At 40.3% G+C, this 20,476-nt stretch overlaps 1 protein-coding gene across 2 annotated transcripts in view; it reads left to right on the top strand.

Moving 5' to 3' along the window:
- The first annotated feature begins 523 nt into the window (after window positions 1-523).
- The window catches only part of btbd10b (BTB (POZ) domain containing 10b), a 65,045-nt gene continuing 45,092 nt past the window's right edge, over window positions 524-20,476 (top strand). Inside the window, exons 1-3 of one of the 2 annotated variants that reach the window (XM_069903237.1) lie at window positions 524-677; window positions 8,658-8,837; window positions 12,880-13,040. In XM_069903237.1, the coding sequence (XP_069759338.1) occupies window positions 12,940-13,040 (101 nt within the window). In that variant the 5' untranslated portion in view covers window positions 524-677; window positions 8,658-8,837; window positions 12,880-12,939. The remainder of the gene's footprint in view (window positions 678-8,657; window positions 8,838-12,879; window positions 13,041-20,476) is intronic. The other variant, XM_069903227.1, reaches the window with a different exon arrangement.

Genomic DNA, 20,476 nt, shown 5'->3' on the forward strand with positions numbered 1-20,476 from the left:
CAGGACAACACAGGCAAAACCTTCTCCACCACCGAGAACATCTACAGGGAACGCCGCCGTCAGAGAGCAGCAGTGATCATCAAGGATCCACACCACGCTCTGGTTTCACTGCTGCCATCAGGAAAGAAGCCTTGGTGCCACATGACTCACACCACCAGGTTCAGGAACAGTTGCTACCCCTCCACCATCAGCCTCCTCAACAACAAAATCAATTAGGGACTCATTTAAAGTCTTACTTTTGCCCTTTATTGGTTTTTCTCTCTGTATTGCAGTTTGTTTACATGTGTACAGTTTTTTACAGGAAAAAGAATCTCAGGGTTGTATGTGATGTCATGTTGACTCATGCATCTACTCTGACAATCAACGTGAAATGTAATCTGAGACATCAATTGCAATGGGGAAACTAGAAAAGAGTGCGCAAGCGTAAGAGGAGCATCCGGCAAAGTATGCGCAGGCGCAGAACAGAGTAACCGGCAGAAGAGGGTCAAGCGTGCGCAGGCGCAGACTGGAGTAGCCGGTAGAGGAGAGTCCGTCGAAGGATCAGCCGGCAGGCTCTCGCGAGATCTTGCATTTGGGGCCGACTGCGGACCTGGGCAGCCACGGCCTGAAGTTGACAATCTCCCCTCACACCCCGCCGTCCGATCCTGAGGTGCGAGAGGCAGCTCCGACTTTGGCAGGTAGGCGCTCAGTCAATGGTGACGGAAGGCGGGGAGCAGGCTGGGGTCGTCCCGGAAGGTGGGCTTGGGGAGGTCGGGGCTCCGCGGTTGGAGCTGGGCCAGTGGCCGGGTGTGCGGCCACGTCTCTTCGGCCGGGCAGGCGGGCGGGCCCCCTCACCCCCTCACGAGAGGGGCGACTGAAAGGACGAGCTGCCCTGGCAGTCACTGCAGAGCCTCCAGATGTTTGGCTGATGAATTCCAGCTGTGTGTGTCAAGGCCACATATTCCTGCTTCGGGACAACCTGTTGCATCTCTTCTTATTAAATGTACAGCAGTTAAATGTCATACTTCATGGTTCAAAACATCCCAATCTCTTCACTAAAACCTCCATTCAAAACATAGCTTTTGACTGCATGAAGGAAATAGAGCAGCTGGTTAAAGACTATTAGCCATCTCTCAAATCAAGTTTATTGTCATCTGGTTGTTCAAATACAATCTAACGTTCTCCGGTCCTCAGTGCAAAACATGCAGACACACAACCAGACATAACACACATTCAGACAAGCAATATACATGCAGGCTAAGTACTCATATATACATATAAATACACAAATATTGCATTGTACGTATGAGAGTCTCGGAGGGTGAGTGTGAGCAGTTCCTCTGGTCGTTCAGCATTCTCACTGCCCATGGGAAGAAGCTGTTCCTCAGCCTGGTGGTGCTGGCTCCGACGCTCCTGTGTTCTCTTCCCCCGGGCGGGAGCGGCTGGATAGATGCTGTGGAAGGGATCCTCAATGAGATGAAAAAGAAGGAATGAGAGAGTGGGTTGTGCAATTTGGGAAACTTGGCTGTCAGTTGCAGAGTGATCAATTCCAAAGGGATCAGGAGGTCAGAGGTGGAATAGTGCAGGTTGTAGGGCAAAAAATCAGTAAAGTGATAGTGGACATGTGAAAGAATGTTTCTTGAAATATTTGGATCATTTTCTTATGTATCTAAAATCTAAATTGCTGCCAACTTGTGTTGATACAAAAAGTAAATGTTGTCAGGTAGAAAGTGAAATATTTTGATGTTTGACGTTTGTGCAAGATTGAAAGTAAGTTGTGCATTTGTTCTATGTGTGCCTAACTTGCTTTATTTCCTCTTCCATACTTTTCTCTCTTGGCCCATTTTTTTTTCTTATATTTATATGTATTAAAATATTATTAAGGTTTAATCCAGCTGCACTGGCACACCTCGGGAGGGCTGTGTGGTCAGCCCACTCCTATACATGCTACTAACCCACGACTGCATCGCCAGATCCAGCTCCAACAGGGTCATTGAGTTTGCAGATGACTCAACAGTCAATGCTGAGTCTCAACATGGACAATCTCATGAAATGGTTCAAGAACAACAAGCTGAGTCTCAACGTGGGCAAGATGAAGGAGATTAATCGTGGACTTCAGGGAGACCAAGAACGATCATTCTCCACTGCTCATCGACAGCTCTGTAGTGGAGAGTGCCAAGCTCCTTTGAGTTCACTTAACTAGTGACCTGTCGTGGAAACAACATCTTCTCACTTGTCAGGAAAGGCACAACAGTGACTGCACTCCCTGAGAAGACTGAAGCAGGCAGGCTATCAGCCACCATCATGTCAACCTTCTACAAGTGCTCTACTGAGAGTGTCCTGCCCGGCTATATCACAGTGCGGTATGGTTGCTGCTGAGAAATGGACCGGAGGCAATCCACAGGGCGATAAGAGTGGGAAAGAGGATCACTGGAGTCTCCCTGCCTCTCATTGGCATGATCTACCAGGATCATTGTCTGAAGAAGGTTTGCAAAATCATTGAGGACCCTTTCCACCCTGCACACAGCATCTTCCAGCTGTTCCCTTTGGGGAAGAGATACAGGAGTATCAGAGCCAGCACCAACAGGCTGAGGAACAGCTTCCTCCCACAGGCAGTGAGAATGCTGAACGACCAATGAAACTGCTCACACTGACCATCAGAGTCTCTTGTATTCATGAAACAATATTTATTAGTATAGATGAAATACTTGTCCTGCATATGTATTTGCTTTTTTTGGATTTTAACTTTTTATTCGGACTCCTACTGACATTTTTTTCCATACCTTGATGAAGGGCTCAAGCCTGAAGCTTCAGTTCTGAATTTTTATCTTTCCTATATAACCTGCTGAATTTCTCCAGCATTATGTTTTTACTTCAAACCCAGATCGCTGGTGCTGGGAGAGGGGGAAAAAAAATGTTTTTGTCTTCCTAATTTTGCCATTTTCATTCTCAGGATGTTCCAAAATATTTTTAACCACTTTTGATTTGCAGTCATAGTCATCCTGCAGGAAATATTCAACATAGTATTCACTCTCCCTCTATTTTCCAGGAAGACATTAAAAGTTATCAAACTGCTTTCTAGTCTATCTCTGTGCTATACAAAAGAACAGTCCCATGTCTAATCTGAAATTTAAATCAGCTAATTTTAGATTAGGTAACCTTTATTGTTAGTGCACAAGTACAACAAAATTGAGTGCACATCCCGATGGTGCACATGTACATCAAACAATAAAATATAAAGACAACAATGTTTGGTGGTATTCAGTTCATGTATAGCTCTGGGGTAAAATCTGTTTTTAAGTCTATTTGTGATTTACTGGACCTAAAACTTCTACTGGAGACCAACTATTCAAACAGATGATGGCCAGGGTGGTAATGGTCTTTTGGGATTTTGGTTGCTTTACTGAGGCAACGAGATCTGTATAAACCCTCCAAAGAGGGCAGTGCACAGCTGATAATCTTCAGGGCCATACTGATGACCATCTGAAGGTCCCTCTTGTCTGTTGCTAAGTAGCTGGCAAACCATGTCGGAATGCAGTGGGCCAGCACACTCTCGATGGAGCAGCGATAAAAGGGTCCCAGCAGTTTCTCCTGTTCACATTTAATTTCATGTGAATAATAAGACCTCTTATTCTAAGAGCATATGTAGGAGCAAGGGTAAGCCATTCAGACTGTCGAACCTGCTCCACCATTCAGTGAGATCGTGGGTGATCTGATGATAGGCTCATCTCTACCTACCTGCCTTTTCCCCATATCCTTTAATTCCCCGACTATGTAAAAATCTTATCCAACCTTGCCTTAAATATATTAACTGAGATAGCCTCCGCTGCCGTAATGGGCAATGAATTCCATAGATTCACCATCCTCTGGGAAAAGCAATTCCTCCTCATCTCCATCCTAAATCTATTACCCTGAATCTTGAGGCTATGTCCCCTAGTTCTGGCCTCCCCCCAACAATGGGAACAACTTACCTACCTCTATCATGCCTCGAAAGGAATGAGAGAGGGATTTGTGCAATTTGGGACATGGCTCTCAGTTGCAGAATGACCAATTCCAAAGTGATCAAGAGGTCAGAAGTGGAATAGTGCAGGTTGCAGGCCAAATAATTAGTAAAGTGAGTGTGGGAATGTGGAAGAATCTTTCTCTTAAATTCTGATCATTGTCTTTTGTACATAAAATCCAAATTGCTGCCAACTTGTCTCTCTACAAAAAAGTAAACGTTGTCAGGTGGAAAGTGAAGCATTTTGAAATCTATTTTTGATTTTTGGCATTAATGCAGGATTGAAAGTAAATAGTACAATTATGCATTTGTTCTCTGTGTGCCTAACTTGATCCATTTTCTCTTCCATGCTTTTCTCTCTTTTTCCCTGCATTTATCTGTTTTAAAGTAGTTTTTGGGTTTAATACAGTTGCAGCTCCAGTGACAAAGCTGGCATAGTCTGGAATGAGTTGGGTGATATATGCACGCCATTACAGTGGTCACTGGGCAGCTTCCAGCTCAATTGCACTGTATTAGTTTGGGGAATTTTACCATTGTCATCCACCCATGTTGTGGGACTGGATTTCCCATTTCATTTGAAATTCCCAAATTAACATTTTCTTTCACCTTCAATTTAATCTTTTGATGGGAAGAAGAAGAATTGAAATTGTCCAGGGTGTTGGCTCCCTACTCTATTCCATTGCTATTTGATACTCGGCCAGCTAGTTAGTGGAGAGAGGAGCAGAGTTGACATTTGTGCTTGATGGCCTTGAATCAGGTTACTAGGTATTTTAAGCATTTTATGTTTGTATTTTTGATTTATAGCATTTCCACTAATACTCCTCTTATTTCTTCCCCCCGCCACCCCCCCCCACCAAAGCTTTGACAAGGGGGAATATCTGCTGCCACCTTGCCTCCCATCTGTGGGTGGCATTTCTATGGCTGGAGCTCAGAGTAGGCTTGCTCTTTGAATTTTCTCAGATCCACCTGTCAAAGATGTCAGTACAAGTGGAAGAGGAGTGAATGAAATTAATTACAGAACATTGTTCATCAAGGAATATTTCCTTGTACAACCAGTGAGTTGGTTTAGTTTATTGTACTGAGATGCAATGAAAAGGGCTAGCTTGGCACTGTTTTGGATTGAAACATTCCAGAAAAAAATATGGTTAAAATTAAAGTTACAAGATTCTTCCATGACCATGATCAAACTCTGTTTCCAACATTTTAACGTGAGAGGGAAATAGGATATATTTGCAGCAGCTTCCTGCCATTTCCAGGAGCCACTCGGTGATCAGGTGATGGATGGGAATCTGACATTATTAGTCGCCCTGTGCCATCAGTACCAGACCTGGTAAAAGGTGCCATCGTGGTTACAGTAACTGTTTCTGCTCTGGCACCCACTGGAGTAGCCATCTTGCTCTCCCTGGTCATAATGTCCTCTGGTGCCTTATTTTTAGATACAAGTTGTAGTGGTCACATCTCTGGTATGGAGATTGGACTCTCAGCTCAGAAAAGAAAGGGGGAAAGGAGGAGAACAGTAGTGATAGGGGATTTGATGTTATGGTAAGGTTGTATCAGACATTGGTGAGGGCAAATTTGGAGTATTGTGTGCATTTCTGGTCGCCAAACTAGTGAAGAGTGCAGAGATCTACTAGGATGTTAGGATGTTGCTGGGTCTTCAGGAGTTGAGTTATAGAGAAAGATTATACTGGTTGGGACTTTATTCCTTGGAGCATAAAAGAATGAGGGGAGATTTGATAGAGATTGACAAAATTATGAGGGGAATAGACGGTAAATATGAGTAGGCTCTTTCCACTTAGGTTGGGAGATACAAATACAAGAGGACATGGCTTTAGAGTGAAAGGTTTAGGGGGAACATATGGAGAAACTTCTTCACTCAGAGAGTGGTGGGAGTTTGAAATGTGCTGCCATCTGATGTGGTAAATGTGGGCTCACTCTTTAAGTTTTAAGAATAAATGGATAGATACATGGTCTGGAGGGTTATGGAATGGGTGCAGGTTAGTGGGACTAGAGGAATGATATTTTGGCAAAGACAAGGACTGAATGGCCTGTTTTCCGTGCTGTAATTTTCTACGGTTCAATGGTTGGGGTTCAATCTGAGTGATTGTGTACAATATAGAGGGGGAAGTATATGACTTATTTATTTTGAGAAAGAATTTGCACAAATTGGGGTTGGAGAATGGTGCCAAGCTTTGCTGTTTTTGTGAAGTGCCTTTTTCAAGATTTAAGATTTTATTGTCTTGTAATAAAACAGAAAATGTGATATTATACAAAATTTCCTTTAGTTAATTGTTAGGCAAACAAAGATTCACAATCAGTAAAAATTGCCCAGCTCCCCTGACAGCCAGAGAAAGAGAAGCAAAAGAGAATCTCCCCAGAGTTACTGAATGTCCAAGGCTTCACCTCCAGGGCTCCGGCAGCCTCCGACTCCTGTGCGTTCATCAGTTTTAGAGTCGTCTCTGCTCTTCTCAAATGGGGTTGAATGTAAAATTTTCCCCTGTCTGAATTCCTTATTTTTAACTCAGTTATAGACAAATATGTTTAGATATTAATTCTTAATTGAATACAGCAGCACACTATATTGACACCCTCATGATTTCTAGGGTGGTCCGAGTGAATAATGCAGTATATCTTGTGTTGAGTTGGAGTGCACACACAAAATGGGAAGTATTTCTGGTGTTTCCAACAGTCTTTGAACTGAGTACAGGTTCATACTACTTTAAAGGCTACTTAATTTGGAGAAAAGTATTCTTAGATGTGAGCACATGCTCTTGATCTCCTGTCACACCCCATTTCCAGCCACACTTTCTCATGTTGCATTCAGTGTTTATTAATTGTCCTTGGGGGTGAGAGCATTGCTGGAGAAGCCTAATTCCTTGCCCCTCCTTTGTAACTTGAGAAACTATTGGTGCAGTTTTCCCCAGATGTTGCATTCCATGTGGTTGTGATGCTCTGGTTAGTTCAGTGCTGTGGAATTTGACCTTCCATTGATGAGTTACACTGAGAATGGGGCCTTGGTCTGCCTTTATTAAATAGTTGAGGTGCTTAAAGGGAGTTTTCAAGTAAGCCTGGTGAAGTCAAATAGTATCGACAGGCAGCTGATGTTTGAAGACGTGTATACTTTTCTTTTGGGCCTCCCATTTTACAAAATGCTCTTTTTTTCCCCCCCTAAATAAACAGGTAATCCACAAAGCTGGTTATTTGTTGAACTAGAAAGATTTGTCAAAGATGTTGGGAGGGGGTGGGAGGAAGAAACTTGCATTTATCTTCTTAATTTTGTCATTTTCATGCTCAGGATGTCCCAAAATATTTTAAGCACTTTATGCAGTCATAGTCATCTTGCAGAAAATATGTTGTTCAGTGTAGTATTCACACTCCCTCTATTTTCCAGACATACATTAAAAGTTATCAAACTGCTTTTGAGTCTATCTCAGCGCTATACAAAAGAACAGTCCTACATAACTCGATGATCCCGCTACTGCCGGGGGAGGCCACTCTCTTTGATGACGCCAGGATAAGGGATTCTTCCGACTGCTTGTGGCTGAGAGACAGTGGCACGCAGTTTGTGAGGGAAATACCCAGCAGGTGGAGCAGCAGCTCGAGGGAGAAAAACATTGAACTTTTCAGCTCTATTCCAGTAGAACAGAGACACCTCAGGCTACAGGTACATGGTTTTCTGAAACTAGCGACACAGGTAGACAGGGTAGTGAAGAACATGCTTACCTTCGTCACTCAGAGCACGGAGTACAAAATCTGGGATGTCATGTACAAGATGTTGGAGTATTCTGTGCAGTTCAGAGAAAAGTCAATAGGGGAAGATAAAGAAGAAATGGAAAAAGAGAGGGATGCAGTTACCTGAAACTAGGACTATCATTCTAATTTCACGTTGAGTGAATTTATTTACAACACGTGAAGTCATCGGCTCTGAAAAATTTTCGGCTAAATGAGGATTTTTGATTTGTTTCGGATAGCCTCATTTATCCAAAATTTAAAAACATTTTCAGATAAATGAGAATTATGGAGAATCTGATTTCTAATTGAAGTTGTGGTGTAACAACAAATATGGCTCAAGATGTACATTATCATGGTGAATATGAGATGGTAATGATTTAGAATTCTGAGTTTTGAGAATGATGTCTTCTGAAATGTAAATAAGATTTCTCACTCCATTTTCAGTTTGGTGTCATAATTGTATCCATTGTGACAAAATTTTTGTTGTGCAGTGTGTCTTTTATCTGTGATTTGGAGAAAAAATGGCATTACTTTCTAAGGGTTTGGAACCATTTTAGAGAACTGCTGATGATCTGGTTTAATTGTATTCCTCTGCTGTCAATATCAATTTTCTGAAAACATCAGATCCTGTATTTTTTTTTAAATAATAAAGGACTTCATTGCCACAATGGGTTGCTTTGATGCAGTTGCAGACCCATCACTAGAGCAGTCCAGAATGTTTATACCTAAATCAGACATTCTCAACCTTTTTTCAGCTACTTCACCCCCCCCACCTCCCCTCCCCCAACAACTCCACTCAAAGTTTATGGGACCCATTCTCTGTGAAGCAGTCAGGTTTTGGTTTCCTCCATACTTCTTTCCAACTAACTACATTAGAAACAAAAAATTATGTTACACGAGCCAAAAAGAAATCAAAACTTTAACTTAAATGTGCTTCATTCCCCAGGGAGAAAGTAGGGCCCTCGTTGAGAATGGCTTGCCTAAATGATGGGTAAATCGCAGTGTGTTTGCTTTAACCTCAAAAAAAATGCTGTAAATACCCAGCAGGTGGAGCAGCAGCTCGAGGGAGAAAAACATTGAACTTTTCAGCTCTATTCCAGTAGAACAGAGACACCTCAGGCTACAGGTACATGGTTTTCTGAAACTAGCGACACAGGTAGACAGGGTAGTGAAGAACATGCTTACCTTCGTCACTCAGAGCACGGAGTACAAAATCTGGGATGTCATGTACAAGATGTTGGAGTATTCTGTGCAGTTCAGGGTAAAGGAAGGATGTCAAAATGTTGACTATTCACTATATCAATGCCAGTGGTTCTCTACCTTTTTTCCCCACTTCCATACCATGGCACAATTGGCCTAGCAGTTCGTGCATTCCCTTTACAGCACCAGCAATTGGGTCCGGGGTAAGGAATTTGTATGTTCTCCCAGCACCTTTGTGGGTTTCCTCCGGGGTCTCCGGTTTCCCCCTCACCATTCAAAATGGACGGGAGTGTAGGTTAACTGGGTATAAATTGGGCGGCATGGACTCATGGGCCGAAGTGGCCTGTTTCTGTGCTGCATGTCTAAATTTATTTTTTTTTAATTAAGTAATCACAGAGCACCTATGGCATAGGCAGTCCCTCTTAATTTAATTCATTCCATTCACTATTATAGTCTTTCTTTATAAGTACCTTGTGCATGACAATAAACTGGTCATCATCTCCAAAGTGTGAAAAGAATAAGTTTACACCTTGGTTCATTGCGAAAGAATACTGCCTCACCAAGAATGAGGAGTTGTCACCACCAGCACAGGAAACACTGGAAGCTGCTTTAAAACTGAGATCGATGGGTTTTTGTCTGCCTGCAGGGAGAGAGGAGGCAAAGGATGGAGTCAGGAACTGAGGCGTTTGTTGTCTTGTGTACTGATGCATGCAAGTCAATCTTCACAAAGTACAGTTGAGTAGTGCATGAATAAAATCAGAGTTACCAGAGAACAAAAGTGCAAGGTATAGAGCAATGGTTCTCAACCTTTTTTCCACACACATACCTAATTAATTCCTTACTAACCCAGAATGCCATCTGAGTTGGCATGAGTTGGGTCAAAAAGCCTTTTACGTACATTGTTCCATAACATTGATTCTGCGGATAAAAGCAAGGTAATATTGAAATCTCAATTATATTTCTTTATTTAAAAGAATTGCTGGGAAAGATGAATTGACCCAGTGGATATAGGCTCTGTAATCTATCTGATATTTTGTTTGAGCATGTAATCAATACATATTGTCTAATTCAATCCTCATTTGATATTAAATGGATAGATATCCTGTAATATCAGAATAGACAGGATTGTGCCACAAATTGCATACTTTAAAAAAAAAATATATTTTTCACACTATGAACCATACTGACCAAAATACACACAAACATTTCCCTCTTGAATATACACAGTGTCATTTTCTCTACTTTTCCCCCTCCCTTCCCTCCCTCCTTCACCCCCCCTCCCCACCTACTCAACGTTCAACATATATGATACATTAAACCCATTAAACAATGTCATCACACAATTAAACAAGAAAATTGTGTCATCTACTTTTATATACTGGGTTAGTTCATTTCGTCTTCTCATTCTGTCATTTTAGGAGGTGGAGGTCCGCGGTAGGACCTCTCTGTTGTGTTCCATGTTCGGTTCTCAAATTTGTTTGAATACTGTGATGTTATTTCTTAAATTATGTTATTTTTTCCAATGGAATACATTTATTCATTTCTATGTACCATTGCTGTATTCTCAGGCTATCTTCTAATTTCCAGGTTGACGTAATACATTTTTTTTGCTAAGGCTATCATAATAAATCTTTTTTGTGCTCCATCCAAATCGAGTCCAAATTCTTTACTTCTTATATTACTTAGAAGAAAGATCTCTGGATTTTTTGGTATGTTGCTTTTTGTGATTTTATTTAATACCTGATTTAGATCTTCCCAAATCTTTTCCACTTTCTCACATGCCCAAATTGCATGTACTGTTGTTCCCGTTTCCTTCTTACAGCAAAAACATCTGTCTGATACTGTTGGGTCCCATTTATTTAACTTTTGGGGCGTGGTGTATAGCCTGTGTAACCAATTATATTGTATCATGCGTAACCTAATGTTAATTGTATTTCTCATAATTCCGGAGCATAGCTTTTCCCATGTTTCATTCTTTATGTTTAGATCTTGTTCCCATTTTTGTTTGGGTTTACAGCTTGTTTCCTCATTCTCTTTCTCTTTCAGTTTGATGTACATATTTGTTATAAATCTTTTAATTATCATTGTGTCTGTAATCACATATTCAAAGCTGCTTCCTTCTGGTAACCTCAGTCTGCTTCCCAATTAGTCCTTCAAGTAGGTTTTCAGTTGGTGGTATGCAAACATTGTACCGTGAGTTATACCATATTTGCACTTCATTTATTCAAAAGATAATAATTTATTTCCCGAAAAACAATTTCTATTCTTTTGATCCCTTTTCTCTCCCATTCTCTAAAGGAAAGGTTATCTATTGTGAAGGGGATTAGTTGATTTTGCATCAATATTAATTTTGGTAGTTCATAATTTGTTTTTTCCTTTCTACATGAATCTTCTTCCAAATGTTGAGCAGATGGTGCAGTACTGGTGAATTCCCATGTTGCACTAGCTTTTCATCCCACTTATATGTTCAGGTACCTTCTCCCCTATTTTATCTAGCTCTATTCTGGTCCAATCTGGTTTTTCCCTTGTTTGATAAAAATCTGATAGATATCTTAATTGTGCTGCTCTATAATAATTCTTAAAGTTTGGTAGCTGTAAGCCCCCTTGTTTGTACCATTCTGTTAATTTATTTAGCGCTATCCTCGGTTTCCCCCCTTTTCCTTAAGAATTTCCTTATTATTTTCTTTAGCTCCTTGAAGAATTTCTCTGTTAGGTGAATTGGTAATGATTGGAATAGGAAATTGCATACTTACTTAAGACAACTTGAAATTTAAAGCCTCTGTTGAGATAAAAAGTTATGACAAAAAGTTAGATTTAATTGGCAAAGATTAAATAGATTTTGTTGCAAGTCATAGAGGTAAACAATATTAAAGTTGGACAACACTGAAACAACCCCTTGTCTTCACTTACCTCAGCTGGTCCATTTGGCTGTATTGGGCTATCACTAAACCATGTTTCTGTCCAAATGTAATTGTACCTGCGTCTACCACTTCCTCTGGCAGCTTGTACCAACCTGTGAGTGGGGAGGGGGGGGGGGAAACTGGCTTCTCAGTTGCCCCTTAAATCTTTCCCCTCTCAACTCTCTAGTTTAGATATCACTATCCTGGGAGAAAAAAAATCTGTGATTATCTGCCTTTATCCATGAACCTCATGATTTTTTAAATGTTTCAGAATTTTTTTTGAGGGAGAATTAATATCATTCAGACCTCTAGTTTGCCTAGTAATTTCTTCTTCTGCCCTTCAGTTCTGTTGGAGTTTCCTAGATAGAGTAGATGAAGCATCACCTCTGTCCCTGAATTTTAAAAAGTCGGCCTTCCAGCCTGCCTCACAACTAAATGGCAGGTATTTGCGTGCCCTAGAACCTCCTGGCGTTGCTCTTTTGTGATTATGGTTCTTACAAAGGAAGTATGGTATTATGTTGAGTGTAGGTGTAATGGAATTACTACCTTTTGATGGAAAAGATTGGGTTAAAATGGATTTGTAGCAATTGACTAAATTTTATTTATTAAATGGGTACATAATGTTGAGGTATAATCCCTGGATGGTTTAATCCCTTGTATGTTTTCATGCTGAAAGTTCTAATGGCCTCTGTATAATTTTTCACTTTCTTTCCTCTATTCCTCTATTCCTCTATTTTCTTTTTCTTTTTTCCTGTTCTTTATCAATGAAAGAGATGATATTTGGTTTTGGAACCCTCTCAAGTAAGGGAAAAGGCTGAGTTGGGATCTGCTCTCCAACAACTGCTGGAGAAAGAAAATGTTTTTTTTTTGGTGCTGGGGTGATGAGGTCATTATCTCATGTTGGAGGTACATGCTCGAACTAAATTTGATGAGGGTAAAAGTTTATTTTTGTCTGTTTTAGAACTCAGTGAAGATCTGATTGAATAACTGTTCATTTTATTTGAATGATTAGCATGGTCCAAACTGGAAATATTTGAAGTAATAGAGTAAACCCTTTTCTTTTTGCAGGTTATGGTTGCCTTGAGTGTAAAGTGAAGGATTCGGCTGAGTGGAAAGCCTCAGTGTGGGATGGCTGCACGGCCATGCCCTTATGATAGTAATTCTAGTGATCCAGAAAACTGGGATCGTCGATCTCACAACAGGCCTCGCAGACTATATAAGCACTCCAGGTTAGTGAACGAATATAAATACAACAGTTGTGGTGCTTGTTATGTTCCTTTAGAATTTGCTTGTTTGGTTTATTGATCCTGGAGGATAATGAGCAGTTTTCTTCTTGCAAATGAGAGTTTACGACTCTTTTTATACTTTTAAACTTTCTTGACTCTTGCATCAGAGGACATTTGGCCAATTGTGGCAGTGCAGTGCTATTTGCTCTTTTTGCACCTGAACTATTTGCAGTGGAATATTTGTGTATAGTATTATTTGCAGATTGGCTCAGTGATTAATGAAATTTTAGCAATAATATGCTTCTATTCTTTCATTGTGAAAGCCTGGATCAAGAATGTTTTCTCCTAGAGACGGCTAAAGGTGTAATTTTTATTCTAGCTCATTTGCCTATAATTTGTGTACAACTATTCACAACTTTGACTTTTTCACCATGAAGGACTGGGTCACAGTTGCCAAGCCAGGTTTGGCCACTCACCATTCAGCTTATTTCCAAGTTCTGTGTATGTGCAGTGAAACATGAAAATTCGAGACTTGCTCGAAGGTCAGTAGCAGAGCGAAGACTAAATAGTGGGAAGAGAGAGGGGAAGGAGTTACCTGAAATAAGGGCTATTGTCGTTCTAATTTCATGTTGAGTGAATTTTTTTTTCCAACCTGTGAGGTCAGTTCGGCTCTGAAAAAATTTGGATAAATGAGGATTTCTGATTTGTTTTCCATATCCTCATTTATCCGAAATTTTTTTAAACATTCAGGAAAAATGAGGATTTTGGAGAATTTGACTTCAGATTATTGGAGTGGCTCTGTAGTTATAATTTGCCAACTGAAAATGACTCAGTGGCGTATTGTTTCCTCCCTATATTTCCCTTTTAATGGATGAAGTAACCCAAATGAGCATCAATTAGTCCATTACAATAAACATTTACTCCCTTCACTGATTATTAAGAGTCCCATCTAAAAGTGAACTACAGTAGCACAAAGCCACTTTTACAAAACTTCTCAACATTGTCTCATTACCACACTACAAGAGGAACGTGACTCTACTAGAGAGTGTGGAGGTTAACTGCCAGGTCCATGTCACCTTCTGTATTAAGAATGATTCTCAAAAATATTCCCTGTGAATGTTGAATCATTGGTTTGGTTTCTTGCATTGGTCATCCTGTACTAATTGTTATACCAAAGTTCCCTGTGACAATGAAGTTACGCTTGTTGTAAAAGTGTTGGAATCTACTCATTTTTTCATTGTCCTCTTTAATTTATTACCATTTTCACCTTCCTCTTTTTTCAAGCCATTGCCTTACTGTTGATTTTGATGCTGCTGCCGACTCCTATGTCATGGTGTCATCAGGCTGGTTTGTTTTGGGGTATGACTTTTTTGAAATAAAACCTGGTGGAAGTGCAGCTCTGCAGTTACAGTATGGGGCAGTACAGCACATAAATAGTCCCTTTGGCTGTGATACCTGTGCTTAATGATGCCAAATTAAACTAACATTCTGCTGCATATTCATGTCCGACGAGAAGCCCTCTTAGTCCAGTCATTTTCTGTTCACTTTTCCAAGTTCACTGGTATCCACCAACTTTCAGTGCTGTGCACAGAATTCAACAGTCATTACATTCAACGGGCTCCAGAGCTTTAACTTAAGTTGTTACCAGTCAGGAGACTGGAGACACAGTGCTGCTCCGAAGGGTTCAACTGCCCATTCCTAATGCCATCGGTTCTGTTCAGGCTTTAAACAGCCTGTTAAAAGATCAACAGTGTTTATAAGCAAAATCCTGCAACTGTGACAGCAGCCATGAGGATTTGCAGACTGGGAGCAGCGCAGGGTACCAGAAACATGAAGAACACCCCCTCACCCCCCCCCACTGTTGAGAAGGAGAAGAAGCAGAGGAGATGACCCTACAGACATTAACCACAGCAGTGGACCAGTGAGGGGTTCAGTGGCTGAGGAATCCATACAGGCTCTGGGCGACTTACAGTTGGGGAGCCTGCACATTTGCAGACTCCTGAAAACTGGCTCATGAAATCTAGGTATCGAATCCGGATTTGAGAGGTGCAGAGAGCAAGAAGGGCTCCCGAAAGGCCTTGGGTGCTGAAGGCTTCCTGATTGTGTCAGAGGTTTGGACCTGGAGTTTGGGCTGCCATTGCGGTGGCAGAGGTTGCAGGAGCACTGGAGGCAAATCCATAGACACTCGGTGACTGAAGTGACTCTCTTTTGCTTCACTTTCTCTCTCACTTTAAGGGGCGTCGGGCGACACTAACGGTGACTGCCTTGTGGTAGGCAGAAGGCAATTTCATGTAATAGTATATGTTCTGTACTATTACATGACAATCAATGAATCTTGGATTGCTCGGATAGCTGGCACAGACTCATCCAAATGGCAGCTTCATTGTATGAGAGATTAATGGGATTTAGTTCACTTAGTTTGTGTGTAGCTCATCAGATTAGTATGTTATGGGTAAGAACGCTCAGGAGGGCATCTTCATGATGCAAATACAATCTAGAATTATCCTGTTGGAAACTCGGTTAGCAATACTTTTATTCAACAAATAAAATGAAACACTTGTAATCATTTTGAACTCAAATGTAATTTTTAGCTTGATTATAATATAAAACACAAAAATATCAGTGACATTGTGATCCTGTTATTTCTCTTTTTGCCTTGGGCAATAATCTCCAGGGACACTCACTCAAGTCTTTATTATCTATAGTTTTGGTGATTTCAGTCATTCCTTGCTGAGCTTGTGCATCTTTTGCTACTTGTATCTAACATTGAATTGTCTCCGTGATCCATAATCCTGTTGGGTCATATCTCAAATTCACATCCATCCATTGCCTTGGATCTCATCACCTCCGTGATTTCCTACAATATCTCCTGAGAGCCCTGACTCTCAATTCTAGCTCAATTCTAGTCCATTTTATTAATTTGTGCTGATTACTCATCCACCATGTCTTCAGTTCTGTAGGATCGAGGCAGGAACTCCCTCTTATGAGGGTCCGGTTTCCATCCACCATTCAAAAATACTGGGGCTGCAGGTCATTTGGATGTGATTAGATGGCACAAGCTCATGGGCCAAAAGGGCCTGTTACCCTGCTAAAAATAAAAGTTTGTCCATTATTCTTCTCAGTGTCAACAAAAGGAAAGATCTGATCATCGACTTTAAGAACCAAAGTGGAGACCACATTTCTGTATCAACAGTGTTGAAGTGGGGGAAACCGAAGATAGCGCTAGATAAATTAACAGAATGGTACAAACAAGGGGGCTTACAGCTACCAAACTTTAAGAATTATTATAGAGCAGCACAATTAAGATATCTATCAGATTTTTATCAAAGGGAAAAACCAGATTGGACCAGTTTAGAGCTAGATAAAATAGGGGAGAAGGTACCTGAACAGATACTTTATAAGTGGGATGAAAAGCTGGTGGAACATAGAAGTTCACCAGTACTGCACCATCTGCTCAACATTTGGAAGAAGGTTCACATAGAAAGGAAAAAAAACAAATTACCAACTACCAAAATTATTATTGACGCAAAATCAACTTATCCCCTTCACAATAGATAATCTTTCCTTTAGAGAATGGGAGAGAAAAGGGATCAAAAGAATAGAAAATTGTTTTTTGGGAAATAATTTATAATCTTTTGAACAAATGAAGTGCAAATATGGTATAACTCACGGTACAATGTTTGCATACCACCAACTGAAAACCTACTTGAAGGACAAATTGGGAAGCAGGCTGAGGTTACCAGAAGGAAGCAGCTTTGAATATGTGATTACAGACACAATGATAATTAAAAGATTTATAACAAACATGTACATCAAGCTGCAAGAGAAAGAGAACGATAAAATAAGCTGTAAATCCAAACAAAAGTGGGAACAAAATCTAAACATAAAAATATAAAATGAAAAATGGGAAAACCTATGCTCCGGAACTATGAGAAATGCAATAAACACAAGGTTACGCATGATACAGTATAATTGGTTACACAGGCTGTAAACCATGCCCCAAAAGTTAAATAAGTGGGACCCAACAGTATCAGACAGATGTTTTCGCTGTAAGAAGGAAATGGAAACAACAGTGCATGCAATTTGGGCATGTGAGAAAGTGGAAAAGTTTTGGGAAGATCTAAATCAAGTATTAAATAAAATCACAAAAAATAACATACCAAAAAATCCAGAGATCTTTCTTCTAAGTAATATAAGTAAAGAACTTGGCCTTGATTTGGATGAAGCACAAAAAAGATATATTATGATAGCCTTAGCTGTCGCAAAAAAATATACAATGTCAATTTCCATTGGAAAAAAAAACCATATAATTTAGTCAATTTCCATTGGGAAAAAAAATAACATATAATTTAAGAAATAACATCACAGTGTTCGAACAAATTTGGGAACCGTACATGGAACACAACAGAGAGGTCCTACCACGGACCTCCACCTCCTAAAATGACAGAATGAGAAGAAGACAAAATGAACTGACCCAATGTGTAAAAGTAGATGACACAATTTTCTTGTTTATTTTCATTGTGTGATGACATTGTTTAATGGGTTTATTGTATTGTATATGTTGAACGTTTAGTGTGTAGGGAAGGGGGTGGGAAGGAGGGAGGGGAGAAAATGACACTGTGTATATTCAAGAGGGAAATGTTTGTGTGTATTTTGGTTAATATGGTTCATAGTGTGAAAAATTTAAAAAAAAATTAAAAAGTGCTGAAGTGGAGATGCGGGAAAGCTTTAAGATTTTTTTGGCATAAATATCACAGCTAGCTGTCCTCGACCAATCGTGTCCATCCTTTAGTCAAGCAAGCATACTGATGCCAAAATTCAGTGTTCTTTATCAATGTTTTTTGATGCACCATAAAAAGTATCCTGTCCTAATGCATCACAGCTTGACAGCAAGAAACTGCACAGAATTGTGGGCGCTGCACAGGCCATTATTACCTTCCATTGACTCCACCTTCACCTCCTGCTGCCCTAGAAAAAGCAGCCAATGGATTAAAGGGCCCATCCCATCCCAGTTTCACACTCTTCTCCCCTCTCCCATCAGGTTAACGATGTACGAGTTTGAAAACACCCACCCACCCCCCCCCCCCCAGATTAAAGGATAGTTTCTTTTGTGCTGTTATCAGGCTCTTGAATGGACCTCTCATTCATATATAGGCATGTTTGTCAGAAAATTAGTCACTGTTATAATATAGATCACACTGGCAGATATGCTGCTTTCAAGCTAGTCTCAACCAAAAGTTTAGTTATCTATCGAAATATCTCTTAATGTGGCCCAATGCCAAGTTTCTGACCTTGGGAAAGACTTGTAATATTTTGCGAGATTTTTCTGCATTATAAAAGTAGCATGACTGATTGAGGTGTTCTTTATTGTGTCTGCTGTTCAAGAGTGGCTGCTGAGTTTGAACCAGTTTTTAAAAAAATAATTATGACTGTGATTATCAAGTGCTTAAACAGGATTTAATCCTTTGTTTTCAATCCATTGTGCTCTTTGTTTAAATTATTATTGTATTACTGTGTCACAGGCAATTTCATAATCTTACTGACCTTCTAGGTGGCTATTGAGCTATTATTTGAAAGGCAATGCTATTACAGTAGCAGCAACTCTTGTTTGAATCCTGTTCACCCTGTAAGGAGTTTGTACATTCTCCTATTGGCCTGTGTGGGTTTTCTCTGGGTGCTCCAGTTTCCTCTCTCCATCCAAAAACATACCAATTTTATAGATTAATTGATGTATTTGGGCACCACGGAATTATGGGCCAGAAGGGCCTGTTACCATGATGTAACTTTAAATTAATTTTTTTTTAATTGCATATTTCAAGGGGGGGGGGAAATGTGTTTTGAGAGAGAGAGAGCATGGTCTCAAGTACAGAGTATAAAGAATATCATATATCTAATTCAGTTGATTTAGCTGATTTAAATGATCAGACCTACAACTTTAAAATGAATAAATGTGAATTTGCTTGAGATTCTAAGGCTTTAACTGCTATCTTGGGAATTGTATTGAGTCCATCTGTAAGTATGGCTTGTAAATCTCAGAAAATCCAAATTGGAAAAAATTACTGTGGCTGCTCTGCGGTCTTTTGGATGAGCTGTTAACTTGAGCAGGGTCTGCGAGTTCTCTCCAGTCTGCATCTCTTGGGATAATTATCATATTCTCTTTATCCTTCATGCTCCTAGCTCTCTCAATATTGGCTCTTGCATTTTATGAATCTCAACAGCAAGCCAACGTGAAAGGATGCCCTATGACATTTTTTGGTGGCGTAATCTAATAGTATTGGAATAGATAGAACCTTTTGTGCCTTTGTTCATTGTTCAGCTGCCTCCTTTAATTCCAATCTGCTGTTTCTGTATTCCCCAATCTCCCCTTTCTGCTCTCCTGCCAGGAGAACAATCCTAACCCTTCCAGTGCAGGCTTTCCTTATTGTGGGTACAGAATTATTCACAGTACTTTAGTGGTGTAACCTGACATTTGCTTTTGTATACATTGCCTTTATCTATAATCTTTTTTTGTCAGTTTGATGCTCTATTTCCTTGATTTTGTATTTATGAATATCAAAGCCAGTTTACCGCGTCCATGCTTTTTGGTGTTTACATTTACAATCTTCACTCTTAACCTACTGCTTGCCCTAAATGTATATCACCTCACTTGAACTCTGTTCATTTGCGTATTCTGTCCATCTTTCCAAAGCCCACAAACTATCTTCCTCATTCTGGCCTACTTTGCTAGATTTTGCCATGTGAAGTCTCAAATGTCTGAATTCTACATCCAAGCCATGGCCACTTTCTACATTTTGGAGAGAGTAGTGATCTAAAAACTGAAAAGAACAAACCTTTGTCTTCCTGACCTCTAGGCCACTTTTAAATTTTGACCACATCTCAGATTTCAGATTTATTGTCAGAGTACATCTGTGACATCACGTGCATCCCTGAGATTCTTTTTCCTGCGGGCGAGGCAGGATTACCTCTTATTGGTAATGCAAAAAAAAAACTGTACACATAAACAATTAAAGAAATGTAAACAAACTGCAATACAGAAAGATTTTTTTAAAAATCAATCAAGAGCAGAAGAGTCCTTAAATGAGTCCCTGACTGAGTTTGTTGTTGAGAAGTCTGATGGTGGAGGGGGAGCAGCTGTTCCTGAACCTAGTGGTTAGAGTCGTGGGGCACCTATACCTCTTTCCTGATGGTAGCAGCGAGAACAGAGCGTGTGCTGGGTGGTGTGGATCCTTGATGATTGCTGCTGCTCTTTGACGCCAGTGTTCCCTCTAGATCAGGGGTGAGCAATCTTGCTTAACATAAGAGCCGCATACCATAAACTTCAGATGTTTGAGAGCCGTAGCAATCACAAGCCACACCCACTAACACTATCGTTAGCCCCTTTCAGGTGGCCATAATACCCAAATATAAAGCCGCCTAAAATACCCGAATGCGGCTGTTGA

This window comes from Narcine bancroftii, chromosome 1 (genome assembly GCF_036971445.1).
Source record: "Narcine bancroftii isolate sNarBan1 chromosome 1, sNarBan1.hap1, whole genome shotgun sequence".
In the NCBI taxonomy this organism is placed as follows: domain Eukaryota; kingdom Metazoa; phylum Chordata; class Chondrichthyes; order Torpediniformes; family Narcinidae; genus Narcine; species Narcine bancroftii.